The 19,248-nt window shown below is 44.6% G+C and overlaps 1 protein-coding gene across 4 annotated transcripts in view; it reads left to right on the top strand.

Annotated features, from left to right (window-relative positions):
* Nucleotides 1-19,248, top strand: part of LOC116938683 (sodium channel protein type 2 subunit alpha) — a 92,089-nt gene that overhangs the window by 29,074 nt on the left and 43,767 nt on the right. For all 4 annotated transcript variants that reach the window (XM_076056996.1, XM_076056993.1, XM_076057004.1 and 1 more), the window contains 6 exons: nt 1,292-1,528; nt 6,886-7,287; nt 8,208-8,343; nt 8,806-9,044; nt 12,618-12,791; nt 18,328-18,684. In XM_076056996.1, the coding sequence (XP_075913111.1) occupies nt 1,292-1,528; nt 6,886-7,287; nt 8,208-8,343; nt 8,806-9,044; nt 12,618-12,791; nt 18,328-18,684 (1,545 nt within the window). The remainder of the gene's footprint in view (nt 1-1,291; nt 1,529-6,885; nt 7,288-8,207; nt 8,344-8,805; nt 9,045-12,617; nt 12,792-18,327; nt 18,685-19,248) is intronic.

The raw sequence follows: 19,248 nt of genomic DNA on the forward strand, positions 1-19,248 counted from the left end.
TTTGGCTGTGACATCAACTTGATTTGTATTGTTATCGTTACTTTAATAATGTGCTTTGGTCCATATTTATCCTTTAATTGTGGCTCTGGACTCACCCTAAATATGTAGTCATTCTGTGCTCGAAATTGTCTTTCAAGACCCACATTGGCAATATAGCCAACAAGCTAAATCAAATGTTGATTCATGCTACAACTCCATCTGAATATAGTTAGTGCCACCATCCTGCCCATATTTGATTATTGTGACACCATCTACCACCTAGCTTCTTAATCTTCCTGAAAAGATCTCACTTCATGATACTGCTCTGTTCTCCGTTTTGCCCCTTACCCCATAGAACTCATCATTGCAACCTGTACACTAACTCAAATCTCTCCCCCCTGGATATCCGGAAAGGATCATCATGGGGTTGTCTGCATCCTAAAGTTCCTCTTAAACAAATCCGCCAATTACCTCAAGCACTACTTAGTTTCTCGAACTCCCTACCGTAGCCTCAGAAGTGCCTCCTTATTCCTACAAAAAAAATCAATTTGCTAAAACCATGTTTGGTAAAAAAAAAAGTATTTCCACCTTGCTGCTCCACATTTCTGGAATACCCTTGCCACAGATGTATAGCTCCATCCCCTCCCTTCCCTCCACCTCTTTACTCCCCTATTAAACACAAAATCACGGAGAATACTTGTACATGTATTCTCCGAGTACATGTACCTAACTTCTTCTGGCGCCTCTTGCTACATGTTTGCAATGTCTTTTTTCAATTTGCATGTGTCTTTGTCTTTTTTAGGCTAAATAAACAGCTTACTTGCACCCGTACCTAACCGTTTCTGACGCCTCTTCCTCTGATGTTACGTTTGCTCAGTTTTTTTATTTGCGTGTGTTTCTTTACGACCGTTAAATACCTAATGTGTTCATTGTGTAATATTCTTTGAGGATCCTGTACTCGTTCTCTACTATATTAATGTCTCTTTTCCCCATGATGCACATGTGCCACTGTCTTGTATTATATTTTGAGATGTGGTTGCCTTTTTACGTGCATTGCATTGCGCAATATATATTCACTTCGTATTGTGTATTGTGTTACGCTTTATAAATCCACATCGTGTTGTCTATTGTGTTATGCTATATAAAGCCAATTGTCTCGTGTATTGCATTGCGCTATGTAAAATGCAATTGTGTTGTGTATTGCATAGCGAATTGTAAATTCACATTGTGTTGTGTATTGCGTAGCACTATATAAATACACATTGTGTTGTGTCTCGTGTTGTGCACACTTGGGTGTGGATTGCCGCGCCAGGGGGGCACAGCGGACAGCGAGCCCCTGTCCCGGAGCTCATCCGAGGAGTCACGCCTGAGCTCCAAGAGCGCCAATGAGAGCAGGAATCAGAGAAAAAAGCAGAGGCAGAAGAGCGACTCGGAGGAGGGGGAGGAAAAGAGAGACGACGAGAAGATCCCCAAGTCGGTGTCGGAGGAAAGCATGCTCCGCAAGCCGGGCAGTCTACGCGGCAGCCGCAAGTACTCGACGCACCGAGAGGTAAAGCAAGATCAACCCAGCTCCACCCAGCTCCACTCAGCTTCACGCAGATCCACACATATCCACCCAGCTCTACCCACTTTCACCAATATCAACCCAGCTTCATGCAGATCCACACATATCCACCCAGCTCTACTCACTTTCACCCAGATCAACCCAGCTCCACCCAGATCCGCCCAGCTCCACCCAGCTCCATGCAGATCCACACAAATCCACGCAGATCAACCCAGCTCCACGCAGATCCACCCGACTCCACGCAGATCTACCCAGCTCCACACAAATCCACCCAGATCCACACAGATTCACCCAGCTCCACCCAGCTCCACCCAGCTACACACAGCTACACCCAGCTCCACACAGATGTACTCAATTCTATCCACTTTCACCCAGATCCACCCAGCTCCATGCAGATCCACACAGATCCACCCAGCTCCTCCCAGCTCCACCCAGATCCACGCAGCTCCACACAGATCCACGCAGCTCCACATAGATCCACCCATAACTACCCAGCTCTACCCACTTTCACCCAGATCCACCCAGCTCCACACAGATCAAGCAGCTCCACGCAGATTCACCCAGCTCCACGCAGATTCACCCAGCTCCATGCAGATCCACCCAGCTAACATAATGTACTATATTATGACAGTACATTATAATATAACACAACATAACAATTTTATAGTACATGTATACACAGTATAACATATCATATTGTGACAATACATAATATAATAGTACAGTATAAAATATAATGTACGATAACGTACTACGTTACATTATTTAAAACATTTAAGGTGTTATGCATGACATTAAGAATTAATCGTCCAGTATTTACCATCTCCGATTTACTAACTACACAGTCTTTATACCATCCAATTAAAATTAACGATGGGAAATGATTTAAGAGCTTAACAGAGACGGCTGCAAAGTTGGGCTCAAGGTAACCCAGAGTCATACAAAAAGAATACACAACAAGTTTGTGTGAAGTTGTAGGGATACAACTGGAAAACACAGTAGATCATGTACATAGTTTTAGCTTGTTGTCCTTCTCCCACACCTCCCATTAGCATGGTTGGCTACGTACGGTGCGAAAAAAAGTTAAACATACATAGAGTATATAGGTTGATTATTGAAGGCATACCAGGATAAAAATTAAGAGACGAGTCATATCAGGATGAAGTGCTTTTGGGGATTTAAATCTGGTTATGAAAAGCATCGTAACAATGTGCCTAAAGAAGACAGTTTTCACTTGGTGGAAATTTCCGGCCACGACACGTGACTCAGAAGCTTGTGCTCTGACAAAAGAAAATGGCACAGAAAGTGTAATTATAACAACAACTTTGGAGAGATGAACACCGTCAATTAGTCCGTCAGAGAGAGGGAAAGCCAAACGCTGGTGTTCGACTCTTGAGCATGTTCGTTCGTTTCTCAGTCCGCTTGTCCTGGTGAGGGTCGCAGTGGCAGCGTGTTGAGTAGGGTGGTCCAGACCTCCCTTTTCCCTGGCCACAGACTCCAGCACTACATTACTATGCACTACTACACGACTATACACTACACTCCTATACGCTACGACACTATATACTACTATACACTACTACATTGTACACTAACTATACACTATTACACTACTATACACTACACTACGATACAAGGACTCTAGCTCTTCCTGGGGAATTCCCAGGCGTTCCCAGGTTATCTGAGCAGCATAGTCCCGCCAGCGTGTCCTGGGCCGGCCCCGGGGTCTTCGCCCAGTGGGACATTCCCGGTAGAGTTCCAGGGGGAGTCTACTGGGGAGCATCCTTACCAAGTGCCCGAACCACCTCAAATGGCTCCTCTCGAACTGGAGGAGCAGCGGCTCGACTCTGAGGCTCCACCGGATTGGATTACCGAACTCCTCACCCAATCACGGAGAGTGAGCCCGGCAACCCTGCAGAGAAACCTAATTTCGGCCCCTTATACCAACGATCTCATCCTATCGGTCACCACCCAAAGCTCTTGACCATAAGTGAGGGTGGGAATGTAGATCTACTTGTAAACCGCGAGCTTTGTTCAAGAACTCAGCTCCCGCTTCACTACCACGGATCGGTACAGTGCCCGCAACACTGTGGATGCCACACCGATCCGCTGGCCGATCTCCCGCTCCCACTTCCCATCACTCTCAAAAGAGACCCTGAGGGCAGCTGTTCCCCCCGCACCTGGAGAAAACAATACACCACCATCAAACCGTTCATGTGCACGCTGGAGGTCACAGACTGATGAGGCAAAGAGGACAACATCATCTGCAAAAAGCAGCGATGGTATCTCCATGCCCCCGTACTGGATACTGTCCATACTTCGGCTGCACCTTGATATCATGTCCATGAAAATCACAAACATAAGTAAACGACTTTGATTTTACAACAAAAATCTGGACACAACTCTCACTCTGGGAATAGAGGGACCGGATAGCGCACAAAAGTGGAAACAGTGCATCATACTCTCACAGCACCACCCACAAGACATTGCAGTCCACACCAAGGGACGGCTTTCTTTTGTGCCTCGACGCAATTGGTGCTCGACCAGATGACGCCAGACGGCGTACAGCTCAAAGACAATGCACTATCAAAGTAATGAGGGCTTGGGGTTGAGCATCTACATCATTAGACCTCCTTTGCTAGTACCAAAATGTAATAATAGGGTTTTTCCCCTTTCTTCTGGCAACAAAACTGAATCAGTTTCAAGGACAATGCATATATTATCATAGTATGTTTTTTGTTTGCATTTTGACTGCAGGTATTGTGGTTAATGCAGACATGAATCCTTGTAAAAAGGTTTCAGTTTTGTTGCCAGAAGAAAGGGGAAAAACCCTATTATTACATTTTGGTACTAGCAAAGGAGGTCTAATGATAAAGAATCCACATTGTTCCTCCTGAATCTGAGGCTCGACCACCGGGCTGAGCCCCCTCTCCAGCACTCTTATCAGATTCTAGAAAAGACAAATAAAAATGAAATTGCATTATGCCTAGACCTTGTGGACTTTGTGGAGAGAAAAAGTACAAGTGGTTTTCTGCTTACAGCCTTGCGCCCTTGTTGGAAATGTTTGTGATGAAGAGAGACTTGCCAAATCACAATGACCGTTAACCTTCCACAGAGTGGTTCACTTATTCCATTGACTTCATAGGTGTGAAGCCTAAAATTTGATCTACGTGATCTTCCAACAGCGAACACTGTTGGAACTGCTGCACCCCCTAGTGCTATTTTATTTTTATATTACGGCAAAAGGTTACTTAGGGATAGTGAGTCTATGGGTGCAGGTGAGGCTAAAAATAATAGCCTTGGCTTCTGAGCTCTAAGAGTGAGTGGGTGCAATGCAGTTATCGTGAACATCATGTGGTTGAGTGTCCCAGAAACTAAAACGCATCACATTAGTCACGTTGACGTTACGTGAATTGTGAACCCACACAACCTCCTCTCAAGTTTCTATTCAGAGCGGAATGTAATCCTCATATTGCCTGGGCATGCATTTGGGAGTTACCAGCATTAGATTATGATTGGTCAAAATCGATTAAAAAAAAGCTTTTTGAGGTGCCATTCAGGGTGAGCGTGGAGTGCGTTTGTGTGGACAGCACTGCGCAGGTGTTGTCCCAACATGAACCTGGGGGTTCCTTCGTGTGATGCGCACGGCGTACGGAGACCTCATCTGAGCCGGAATGGAAAATTAACTGTAACTTTAAATGAGAAATTGCAACGCAGAATTGCCAGAGATGGCAGCGGCTCGGCAGAGGCCTTTATTCAGCGGTGGATTGACAATGGCCGATGATGTCATGAAAATGTGACTTATTTGTTAATTTAACACCAGGAAGATGCTGATAAAATTGTTCACAATGCTAAATTGGGTGAAATTATGATGATGTCACACATCAGACAAGCAACAATTTAGAGTTTGATGTTTAATTTTTGCTATTCAGTCAAGAGTTTTGAGAGTAAAATTCATGTTTCCAGGGAATGGGTGACAGTGGACGGCCATTCCTTCAATGTTCTTTCATTTGAAGTCGTTCACCACATTCACATTGTGGAGTGTCCATTTTGTGCGTAGGACATTCACAGCACCCTTGTGAACCTGGTGAAATTAAGAGAAGCACATTTCTGTTTAAACAAAAAGGCGTAGAGATGGCGTAAACTTCATGTTTAGTTGAAACGGCACGGCGTTAATGTAGTTATAAATCTGGGATTTTTTTAAATATTTAAACAGTTATACATTTTTTTTATTCGAACAAAAGCTTGCTATAAACAAAAACTTGCTCATGTATTCCTCAAACAAAAACCAAAACGTTGTCAAAAGTTTTTCCCAGCTTTATAACTACTTTAGCGCCATGTAGTTTGAACTATGGATAGTGACACGGCCTAACAGGAGTACATTCACTGCTTATTGCAGAGATTCACAGTTCAAATCCAGCAGCCACCCTGATTATAACTGGGGGTGTAATGATCATAATGTAGTAAAGCTGCTTCACAATGGGCGTCAGAGATCCCCTGACGTCATTCACAAGTATAGACCCACTGGCGTGTGCTGGCGTCGGGATCCCAATTTGCCAAATTCGAAAATGACCAACAGATTACAAAATTGGGATTATACATAACAATAATTGCCCCCTATTGGCAGACTAATGCCCCAGGTCAGGCTTGCAAATGACACTATCCTAGTCTCTTGAGTTATCACCTGGTTTAAACTAAATAAAGTTAATCTTAAATGTAAACAAGTTGTTTGTTTGTCTTGTCAATTTTATTTCAAATACTTCCCCATACTAGACCAGTGTGGCGAATGCCCTTGTCCTAACGCCCATGTCCACATTTGTGAGGTCACTGCCTTGCATCGGCAGTTACACGAGTTCAGCGCTGGGCAAGAGCTTCCTTTGGCGCGCGTATGCTCTAGCATAATGTGTACACGTTATATCGCGTGCATTGTTTCGAGTGGGGTTTTATTGCCTGAGGCTTTCGCAGCCAATGCCACCACAGTGAACCATCGCTGCGGAGATTCTCCTTCAAAAGCCCAAGCAGCCTCCTGAGATTAAGACGTGCTTAAGTTCAGTGACTTAGCCCTGTCACTAATTACACGAGAAAGAAATATAATTTATAAATATATTGCCTACTTCTGGTGAGTGTGGAGCTTTGTTGAATGCGTGTGCAGTTTCTGTATGAGTAAGGCCAAAAATAACCTCTAAAGGGGCTCGCTAGACGTCCCTCTAGTGGAGTCCTTTCCGCCGGTAGTGGCGTGAGCAAGCAATTTCAGGGCTGCGCCTTTGCACATCTCGCTGCCACAGCGATAACACGAATGCGCGCGTTGCTTCCCCACCCTCTCTGCTGCATTGTTCTGCCAGTCCCTGATAAGCATGTACTACAAGCCGAAGAGGAAGAGCAGCCGCACGAGCTTGCTCAGCTTCCGAGAGAAGGTGCGCGACCACAACTCCGACAATGACTTTGCCGACGACGAGCAGTCGGAGCTGCAGAGCATGGCCGGGGAGGCCGGCAGCCGGCGCAACTCGCTGTTCGTGCCGCAGAGAGGCCACGGCGAGAGGCGCAACAGCCAGGGCAGCAAGTTATCTTGGGCCGGGCCGAACCCGCCCATCTTGCCACCGCTCAACGGCAAGATGAACGTGTCGGTGGACTGCAACGGGGTGGTGTCACTCGTCGACCGGCCAGCCGGAACTTCGGTTCCCAACTCGCCTCCGGGGCTGCTGCTGCCTGAGGTGGTCATCGACAAAGCCGTCACGGATGACAATGTGAGGCTCATATTTACTTACGTTTGATCATAATCGCATGCTTTACTTGTTCCAGGAAAGCCTTGCTGAGACTCAACGCTCGGTTCGGTCATGGGTAGGGTAGTTTGGCCACATTCTTTATAATTAAAATGTGTTCAATATCTATGGGATCCTTTTTGCCGGTAAAAAAGTTATGGAACAAAAATGTACTTTACCCTTTTCAGAAATAATACAGGAGGTGTTTAGATATTCAAACACCAAATAGACACCTATTGCAAGGCATCTAGTCTGCATTAACCACGCAAACTCAACCCAAGCTATAAGTGCTTTGATATTTGCATTGCCTTTGTGCTGTTCGCCCTTTGGTGTTCTCTGGTCTAACTCTGTTCAGACAAGGCCATGCAGAAGGTTGTCTCTGGTGTAGGCCAGTTTAAAAAACAATGCATAAATTATCCGAGTATGTTTGTTTGTAGGTTTTACCACGAGCATGTGTGGTTAGTGCAGACTTGATGCCTTTGCAATATGTCTCTGGTGTTTGAACATCTTAACACCTGTATTATTACTGGAAAGCCTATTCCTTTTTGTTCATCAACTAGGCTCAGCGACCCATAATTATACTCGGTTTTTGAGCATCGTGAATTGATGGTGTCAGCCCGGTCACCAATGACTGCATAAATTATTAATCATGTGAAATTAGGTGTTCACTTAATTTGACTAACTTCCAGGTATGCGAAAGTCAGAAGCAGTCGTATGGCATTCCGCAGTCCAATCTTGGAATGATGCATGGAAGTCCAACGCGGAATGATGCACTGCTCTGCCAGTTCCAAATGCGTAACATTTTAAATCGTGGCACGCAATGCCAACAGCACAACAGAATGCATTTAGTAAGGGAAAAAAACAGAATTTGAGACTGGGTGATTTTTCGTTGCACTGTGACCCAGGCCACAACTGAAACGGAGCTGCTGAAGAAGAGGAGGCGTGGGTCCCAGCACACCTCCATGGACCTCCTGGAGGAGCCGGTGATAATACGGAACAGGGCATACAGCGCCATCAGCGTGCTCACCAACACCATGGAAGGTAATCGTCCCTCTCTACCACGTCTGTCCTGCCACGGGTCTCAGATGCTCCTGCGCTACCTGGCAACAGGCGGCTGCCACCTGTGAACGTGCAGCGTTGTCGAGCAGGTGTGAGGCGTTGTCGAGCAGGTGTGCAGTGCCTTGTCGTTTGAGCACACTCTTGCCCACACGTGTATGCGTGTGCGGCAATATTATTCTCGCGTACGTGTATCTGGCCTAGCCGGGCCATGGCAACATCATCTGCGGTGTAGACTCAGACTTAAATGAGCACTTAGCATGATGGGGAGACAAAGGTGGTCGGGTATGGCGCTAGCCACACCACCCCTTCATGTCCTGTGACAGCCCTTAAAAGGTGCTCACTAACAGCAAGGATCTGTTAAAGCCGAACTTGGGGGATCTTTGAACCTTGTACTGAACATCTCCCGAGATGCGCTCACTGTTTTGCTTGCCTGCTAATTTGCAGAGCTGGAGGAGTCGAGGCAAAATTGCCCCCCGTGCTGGTACAAGTTTGCCAACAAATACCTCATCTGGGAGTGCTGCTCACTCTGGATGAAGGTGAAGGAGATCCTCAAGATGATCGTCATGGACCCCTTCGTGGACTTGTCCATCACCATATGCATCATCCTCAACACCCTCTTCATGGCCTTGGAGCACTACCCCATGACCCCGGAGTTTGATAATGCCCTGTTCGTGGGAAACCTGGTGAGTTCACTCACACCCCTTCGTGGATTTTAAACCCCCATCTCATAACTGGAGGTGACACTGACATGTTTGGAAATTACAAGGGGATTTGAACTCTTCTGCTGTTGCCCCCTGCAACCTGGAACATCCCCACCAGCCATCCGTGCTGCTGACTCCCTCTTCTGCCTATAACTGACTTCTCCAATAATGATGATGATAATAATAATAGTCGTAATTATATCCCTGTTGTTGGACGAAGGCCTCCCCCCGCTGTCTTGGTCATGTTGATCGTTTGACCAAACTTCCCTATGCTAGTCCACACTCATTGGTGAAGTGGAGACCCAGGATAGATCACTAAGCACGTGCCTTAGCGATGGTTGGGAATCGAACTTAAGCAATGCGCGACCACTCCTACTTAATAAATAAATCCATGTTTTAGGTGGCCGCACGTGATGGGCATGTCATGCTTGTTGCTCTGTCTTGAGACGTGGCTACATTTACATATTATGAAAGACTGTCATTATTGGGAAGTATAAATAATATATATTTTAATTGTGTTTTTTAAAAACTGCTATTTATCAACATCAAAAAATGTCATAACATAATGTTTTGGTTTGTCAATCTACACACATAAGATGTGTAAAGCGCCACCCCTAGAACTATGTTATTTTTTAGGTACGAATTTTGTTTTTGAATTCACTTGACAAGTATTGCTTCTCATAGCAGTATTCAATGCAATGCCTGAAAGTGAAATTAAAATAATGAATACAGAATTTCCAGTCCTTTACCAATCCACTGCTGGATGATATTTTGACCATGCTTCACCATACTGATCCAATGCATGTTCATGAAGGGGTGGCCCAGGACCAGTTCAGATATCCATCGCCACTGAGATCAGTCAAGGTCGAGAATTAAATTTAGGTCGCCAGGTAAATAGTGCAGTGAGCTAACCACTGTGCTCCTCCGTAAAGCGAAATACACGCGCAACCATGTGTGAGCAAGAGCGTATCTATATCAAAGTAATTTAGTTGCACATATATATTTTTGACTCCCCTGCTCTGAGCACTGTATCACTGATGTGAGTCGTTCTTCACAGTTTTGTATATGTTGATCTGAGAAGTAAGAAGGCTGCACTACTGCTGCTGTCACAGCTGCTGTTGCTGCCGCTGCTTTTGCTGCCACTCTGACTCGCCCTTAAAAACAAGACTTTCACCACACTCCAGCGAAAATGGAACCCGATATGAATTGCTTCACACTGTTTGATTTGGAAAAGTTGAACAACAAGCAATGGCTGACAGCTTTATGTCAAAAGCAAAATAGGGAATACATATTAATAGCTTCACGGGTGTCCCCAATTGTTCATTAACTTTTCAGCGACAGGCATTGTCTGTTTGCAGGGAAAAATAGTTTGTTGTAAAGGATGTGTCTGCCTTATCCAAACACCTGTTCTGCCCGCTTGTAAATGGCTGTAAAATGGAAGATTGAATGCCCATTCAATTCTGGGTCTCGGTTTTTTTCCAGAGCCTCTTTAAAGTGGGGCTCCCTCCTGCTCTGTGGCACTGTCTTTGTGTTTGGCCGTGTGCGTGAGGTCCTTCGGCTCACTTGCTCTGTCGGCTAACTTGCTCGCTCCAGCGCTGTCCTCCAGACAGTCTCGTCCCTTCACCTGACGAAGGCCGCTTGTGTTGTGGCCGAAACGTCGTGACAATTTTATTGTGTTATTTTATTTTATCAATTTATTATTTTATTTCTCATTCTACGTGACTTTACCGAAAGAACCAAAGAAGATGAATCCTTGCAGTCATGAAAGCTTTAAATCGAAATTTAACTTGCTCTGTTGGCTAGGCCGCTGCCAAGAAAAAGTCAGAGTCGATACACAGGTCGTTTTATTTTGTTATTTATTATTTGCGGTATATATTTTATTCCCAATCGAGATTCCAAGTCGGGAAAATAATTCCACTCGAAATGTTATGATGGCGATGATGACGATGATGATGCAGTGTTTACGAAATAAATGAAATGCCATTCTCTAAAAATATATATATTTAATGTACAGATCCTTCATTTTGTAAAATCGCCTTGAAATCCATATGTAAACCCACTGCAGTTAAAATGTTTTTCTTTACAAATATGGGCACAGAAGGGGTTTTGCATCTGAAAGGTGTATTTGTGTTAAATAATATAATTTAAGATTATCAGAGTTTCATGGCTGTCAAGAGTTTCAAGTTATTGGTGAAACGTTTGGAACTATGAACTTGTCTTTGTGAAAGAATAGACTCCTGCATATTTTATTACAGTATTTATGAGCTCAGGATATTATATTAACCTTACTGCTACTTTGTCATCATCACGTATGACAGACTACCGAGAAGCCTCATCACAGTCATCTTTGTGGTCTGGTCAATACATATTTCATGGTACACTTTGCAGAACTTATGTCTTCTCCCAACCAAGCGAGGCGGAGACATTCCTGCCACTTTAATCTTATTTAGATTACTATCTAAATAAAGCTCTAGAGAATTTAAAATGTAGAAACTTGCATGATTTATTTCAGTTTTTATTTGATTGGTGATGGGCTGTCAGTAAGGTTTATTGATCTTTGTTACGTAAATTATGCATCATCATTATCATACTTTCCATCACTATATTTATGAATATCGCACTTATACATGCAGTCACATCTCTAAATGTCAATGTCAATATGTTATTGGTATCTCTCCTGTTAATTTAAATATAGTGATAATTTATGGCCCTTTTTTCCTCCACTGCTGGATGAAGACCTTGAAAATGACATCAGGGTTATTTGACCGTACTTAACCATACTGATCAGTGCGAGGCAATGACAGGGAAAAGGGACCCAGGTCCGGTTCAGATATCACTTTCCTCTGATGTTAGCCATGGCTGGGAATCGAACAAAGTTCCCAGGTTCACAGTGCAGTGATCGTAAGTGCTGTGCCAAGACTCCACCACCCGAGCATTCCATTGATATCGATATGCACATGGCACACACACACACATGTAGTCTGTAATACAAAATGCTGAAGGAATGTTTCGTGTATTTAAACGATGGGGACTTTGGCCTACTCTTCCACACTGAATTAGGGTTCCATTTACTTGCCTCACTGCAAGCAGTGTGCCAATTGGCTGATTGCATACTAAACCACTCACTGTGGCTGATAAAAAAATGGTTGCCAAAGGTTTCAACCACCTAAGCTGGGCATGTGGTATATACGTGTGGTACATATTCGGTATGTGTGTAACGATGCATCAGTTTATCGCTTCAAATACATTTTTACTCACGATAACATGCGTTCAATCACGCCAGTTGAAACACTGGGTAAGTTTCTAAAATCCCTCGCCGCTGTCCACCCAGCAATATAAGTGGGGACACCACATTCGCTCGGAAAGTCACGTGTAGATCTGCCTATCGTGGAGGCCCTTCCACCAGCAGTGGGAGGGTTGCAGCTTTACCTATTTTGCACATTGCATCGCAACCCCAAATCGTGACAATTCATCCAACCCACTGTTAGGGGGGGGGGGGTAACACTTCACTATGCTCACGTGTTACATGAACCGTTCATGCTGCCCAACCCCCAGGTGTTCACGGGAATATTCACGGCAGAGATGGTGCTGAAGATTGCGGCTCAAGATCCTTACTACTACTTCCAGCAGGGCTGGAACATCTTCGACAGCATCATTGTCAGCCTCAGCCTCATGGAGTTGGGCCTGTCTTCGGTGGACGGTCTCTCTGTGCTGCGCTCCTTCCGCCTCGTAAGTCCCACCCCCACAACTTTCCGCCCGAACCCTAAACTACTTACTATTTCTATTTTACTGTTACAAGGTAAGGGCCACTGAGCTATATAGCTCTTTTTCAGAAGTGCCCTGGCCACAAATAACAGCCCAACGAAGTGGCTTATTGCGGGGAAATTTATAGTAGCCAAGACAAAGATGCTGCGAGTTCAATTCCCGGCCACGATCAACATCAGTGACGATTATCTGAACCAGTTGACTCAGCCTGATGTTTTCTTGTTCATGTTTTTGTTTTTTTGTTTGTTGCGGTTGCACCCGATTCAAGAGCCGAATGGCTTACAGGGCTATACCAAAATAAATGGAACTAAATGGAACTAATACCTGGTTGCGTTGTGTAAACATCAGCACTGGGAGGCAAAAGGCGTTGTGCTGGCTATACCACCCCCTTGTGCCCTGTGCTGGTTGCATGCTCACACAACAAATACAAAGATCCCCCATCTAGCCTTAACAGACTGTAGGGGCAAGTGCTGTTAGCGAGCACCTATGAAGGCCAGCACGGCACACGAGGGGGTGCGTGGTCTGCACCACGCCCGCCACCTTTGTCTCCCCAGTGGTGATGTTTACACACCGCACCAGGCATTAATTTGAGGCTGAGTCGACCTATGGAAAGCCCAGTACTGAGAACGCACACACACACACGCATCCATGCTCACATATGTATGCACACATACGCAACCTTAAACACCAAAACACTTGCACACTCATGCACTCAATTACTCAACCAATCACTCACAGCTCTCCCTCTCTCTCTCTTGTTTTGACTCACCCACCCACTCCTACAGACCCACTCTCCAGACTTAGAATGTGGGTTATGGATATTAAATATATCACGGAAAAATATTATAAAAACCGATGTTGATCATAACATTGGAATTGTACAGGGACAATATACAATAATATTCATTCTGACACCAGCATTTTTTTATGTTTTATGAGAGGTTAATGTTTAAGTGGCAAAAAATAAAATAATGAATCATTTACAAACCTGTCAATCCACTGCCAGATAAGGCCTCTCCACGCTCTGTCGGTCGTGGGGGTTATTTGACCATATTTCACCACACTGGTTAGTGTGGGTTGGTGATGGGGGGGGTCCAGACCGGTTCCGAATCACTCGCCAATGATGTTATCCATTCCTCACAAATCGAATTCAGGTTGCCAAGTTCATAGTGCAGTGCGCTAACCACTGCATCACCGCTCCATCCCATGTAGATTAAAAACAAAAGAAACAGATTTATATTTTAATTGTCAATTCCAAATGAGAGTCTCGCTGTTTTCCTAATTCTTTGTAATTATTATTGCCGCTGTACTCACTTTATCTAGGTGACTTCAGTCACAAAATGTTTTAGAAAGCTCTTCACATTCAGCACAATACAAATAAGAATCACCTGCTCAGCCCAAGCACACACACACACACAGAGAGCTGCTGTCAGACAAAGAGAGGCGGGCAACTGTCAGACCTGTCACGTTTGCGGAAATTAATTTAATAGAGGTCGTCCGCAGTGAGGTTCGCATGACTGTGCTGAACGCACAACGTGGAGGAGGAGGAGGAGGCGAAGCAGTGGAGCCTGCCGCTGTTAGCACAGCAACCCTCCCCGTTTTAATGGAAAACGAACCCCAAGACAAACACGGAAAAATGTACAATATACACTCTCGCACAAACACCCGGAAGGATATGTACACATACAAAGATCCCCGGATAGCCTAAACACACTTTTTTTTCCCCCCCGGCAAGCGGCTGTTTGCGAGCACCTATGAAGGCCGGCACGGCACACGAGGGGGTGGGTGGCCAGCACCACGCCCCGGCCGCCTTTGTCTCCCCAGTGGCGATGTCTACTACACACCGCACCGGGTACTCATTTGAGGTTGAGTCGACCTAGGGGAAGCCAAAAAACAGGTTAATATATTCACTATATTCTTGGTTCTTTCGGTAAAGTCACGTAGAATGGAAACAATAAAATAATAAAAATATTTGTATTATTGTATTATTACTCATTGGTTTTTTCGGTAAAGTCACGTCTGTAGAAATACAATAAAATTATATTTATATAATTTATATAATTAATATTTATATAATTTTATATAATTTTATATTTATATAATTTTATTGTATTTCTACAGATGTGACTTTACCGAAAAAAACAATGAGTAATTTTATGCAGTCACGAAAGCTTTAATACTTTATTATTGTATTATTATAAAAATGTTTTTTTAATTTTATAAATAATAAAATAATGATTACTTCCATTGTTTTATTAATAATAATACAAAATATTTTCATTATTTTATTGTTTCCCTTCTACGTGACTTTACCGAAAGAACCAAGAATATTAATCCCTGCAGTCACGAAAGCTTTAAATTAAAAAAAATATTCACCACTGTTATTTTATCGTGAGTGTGGGAATCGAACTCGTGTTGCCGGGTTCAGCAGCACAGCGCGCTCACCACTGCACCACCGCTCCGCGCGCGCACACGCACAGGGACGCCCGCACATGGCACGTCCACACCCCCCCCCGACACGCCCACAATGCTGCTGCTGCTGCTTTTATTGCCAGGCGCATCTGCCCAGTTTTAACTGAGCACAAAGCTGCCGCCGTGTTGACACTGCGAGAGGTGGGAATGGAGCGTTTTCGAATGCGGCCGCCTCTAATGTGCAATGCGCACTGTGCCGCCATCTCCCCCAGGGCTCCGCTATGCCCCGACGTGTATAGTGCATTGTGCGTGCGGTTTGCTCCGCTGCATCTTTTCGTTTAACGAGAACGAACGAACGAACGAGGCTTGCGAACCCAGGCGCCCGGGCTTCCACCGAGGCTCGCCCACCGGGCATCCATTCCCCGAGCGCCTCTGGAATGGGCAGAACGTTTCATCGTGCGGCAACCTCACCCGCCTGCTTTCCACACCCCCTTTCTTTCATAAATGAACAAAAGCATTACTTAATATGCCGAGCCGTTCGATTTTCCAAAACAACACGTGGTTTGAACTGGTTGGACCCACCTACTCAGACGTGGAACCGTTAGAACCAACGTTGGGGCAACGGTTCCAACCACATGTCAGCGTTGGCCAATTGGAAAATTTAATTGCAGGGTGTAAATTCAAAATCTCGACACATTCATCAATTCCTCGTGTACACAAACTGGTATATACATTTTCCTTTCAGGGCAGTTATTGAGAAACGTGTTGAGTTTGTTTTTGTTATTTGTGCTTGTGCACCACAACCAATCCACTATCAATAGTTTTTTGTACATTGTATTCGTATATAAATATGTCAATTGTAGGACGCAATCTTGTTTATGTTTTCTTTAGCTATGAAACAATATTTTTTTCTCACAAAAGGAATGCTCAATATTGTAAGGGTCGGTGTTTATTTATAGCCGCCTACTCCATAGATGTCCACAGCAATTACCTTCCACGTGACGCTAACGTTACAAGACAAAAACGAAACCTCAGTGGCTTTGCGGCAGTGTTTGGCACGAGTGAAGGGCTCTGAGTGAGCGCGAATTATAAAGCAGGGTCCAGTTGAGACTCGCGATCTACTAGATTTTCGGGGCTCTGAAATTCAAGCGGGTCGTGAGATTTAAAAAAATAGTATGTATATTGAACTTGTTTCGCACCGTTCGTAGCCAACCGTGCTAATTAGAGATTGCTAATTAGTGAGACGAACTCGATGTGAGCAATATCAATTCTTAAACGTATACAATAGCCTTTGTGTGTCTAGATGTGGAGATCTCACCAACAGACAGGGACCCGGGTCATGGAAATCTCTCGAAAAATAACTCATGACCTGGGGGCTGTCATCATCACCAGTTCATTTTGGTTAAACGAGTGGGGGGAAGAAATTGACAACGGTGCGAGGAGAGAGTTGAAAGGAAATCAGCAGAGGCCAGCTGAGCCATAGAAATTAGCCATTACTCGACTATAGATTGGACGGGTGAGCAGGGGGGTGAGAGGTGCAATTTAATCCTTCGCCACGGCTAACATCAAGTGACGAGTAATACCATCGCTTTCGCCAATCCGCACTGACCAGTGTGGCCAATTTTGGTCAGACAATTCCCATGACCAACGCAGCATGGGGAGATCTTCATGTACCAGTTGATTGACAAATGACTGTACATTTTTACTCTTGAACATTAACGCTGATAATTATCGCACCAAATATTTATATCAGGCATGTAACAAAACATTGATTCGTCATATAAAATGGATTCTTAAACTCATACATCTACAGAAACATCTGCAGAAAAATAGTGGAAAAGTTATGAGCTTCCCTGAACATCAACATATATACATTTCGATTTAAAGCTTTTGTGACTGCAGGGATTCATCTTCTTGGTTCTTACGGTAGGGTCATGTAGAATGGAACTACCCAACATCTTACGGTAAAGTCACGTAGAATGGAACTACCAAACTATCATACAATAAGCCGGCTGCAACTACCCAACTATCATACAATAAGCCGGCTTATTGTATGATAGTTGGGTAGTTGCAGTTCTTTAGCGTCAATATACTAAATGCCTCTGTTGATATGTAAACTCTGACTTTAACATAGCTACTTCCGTGACCAGTTACATGCTAATCCCTCACATTAACATCATGCTAATCTCCCAGTTATATGCTAATTTCTTATTTTAACACCCTGCTAATCCAACACTTTAACACAGCTATTTCAATGCTAAATTCTTCTGTTGATATGTAAACTCCTTTGTCAAGGCACTCTGCTCCTCCCACCCAGCTTAAAAGACGCTGCTAAGCTTAGCAGTGTTCATTGAAGCACTGTCGTCCCAACAGTTCTGTTCCTTCACCTGAAGAAGGCTACTTGTGTTGTTGCCGAAACGTCGTGAGAATTTTATTTTATTATGTTTTATTTTTATTATTTTATTTCCATTCTACGTGACTTTACCGAACATATATACATTTTGACTTAAAACGTTCGTGACTGCAGGAATTCATCTTCTTTGGTTCTTTCGGTAAGTCACGTAGATAGAAAATAAAAAAATTAATGAAATAAAAAACCAACAACGTTTCGATCGCAACACAAGCGGGCTTCATCAGGCGGAGAGAAGGAAAGGAAAAAAAAGACCACTTGTGTTGCGATCAAAACGTCGTGGGTTTTTTGTTTTCTATCTACGTGACTTTGCCGAAAGAACCAAAGAATATCAACATATATATGCACGTGTCCTATTTCCTTTAGCTTATTCTAGTTCTATGGCTTTTGAGCCACTGGGGAAGCACCATTTCCTTCACCAATATTCCTTTTCAGTGGGCTGTCCACTTGTGTCTGTTGCTGCAACTTCCGTTGCATTCATCCTTTCCAACATTTCGTGGTTGACATCCTGTCAGATTGTGGGCTTTTTCCTCCCCAAGCACATCCATAGTGTTTTCAAGTACTGGTGTATTTAGACGCTTTATACATCCCGAACGGTTTTTTTGTGTCGTTCAAGTGCCCGGCGCTGTTGTTGATTGCCGCGATGTTCACGGGTTGTGCGGTGCGTCTGCTTTTCAGCTCCGCGTGTTCAAGCTGGCCAAGTCGTGGCCCACGCTCAACATGCTCATCAAGATCATCGGCAACTCGGTGGGCGCCCTCGGCAACCTGACGCTGGTGCTGGCCATCATCGTCTTCATCTTTGCCGTGGTGGGGATGCAGCTCTTTGGCAAGATGTACAAGGAGTGCGTGTGCAAGATCAGCGAGAATTGCACTCTGCCTCGCTGGCACATGCACGACTTCTTCCACTCGTTCCTCATCGTGTTCCGTGTGCTCTGCGGCGAGTGGATCGAGACCATGTGGGACTGCATGGAGGTGGCCGGCCAGGCCATGTGCCTCATCGTCTTCATGATGGTCATGGTCATCGGCAACCTTGTGGTGAGCGAGTGCGCACGCCGTCACGTACGTGTACAGGCCCGGACCTGCAATTGCTTGCTTATGCCACTGCTGGCGGAAAAGCCTCCACTAGAAGGTGCTCCAGTGAGTCCCTCCCGAAGGGTATTTGGCCTACTCTTCGACGCTGGTATAGCCAGCCCATACTGTTTGTCTCCCACTGCGATCGTGACAAGAGATCAGGCCGGCTAAAAAACGCATTCTGGGACGATTACAGATGTTATTCTGCGTTGTGTTTTTGTCCTCTTTCGCATCACGTGGATGGTTGAGATGACTGGACAACTTCACAAAGAGGGAATGCGAGTGGGTCTTGTAATGGCAACACTTTACTCATAAGTGCTCTTCTGGGTAGCTTTTGTATCTCTGCAAGTGACCAAGAGACACACACATCAGCCCACGCCACAAAAACACCACTCTACTCAATACCGCGGTCGCCCACTGAGCTGGCACTCAATATAACACATGAACCATATTTAACAAAAAGACCTAAAAAAATATATTTCAGCCAAAGTGTCCTATTAAAAACCACTGTAATCTATATATAAGGGA

This window comes from Petromyzon marinus, chromosome 4, assembly GCF_048934315.1.
Source record: "Petromyzon marinus isolate PM22_M1 ecotype Great Lakes invasive population chromosome 4, UKy_Petmar_22M1.pri1.0, whole genome shotgun sequence".
Classification (NCBI taxonomy): Eukaryota; Metazoa; Chordata; class Hyperoartia; order Petromyzontiformes; family Petromyzontidae; genus Petromyzon; species Petromyzon marinus.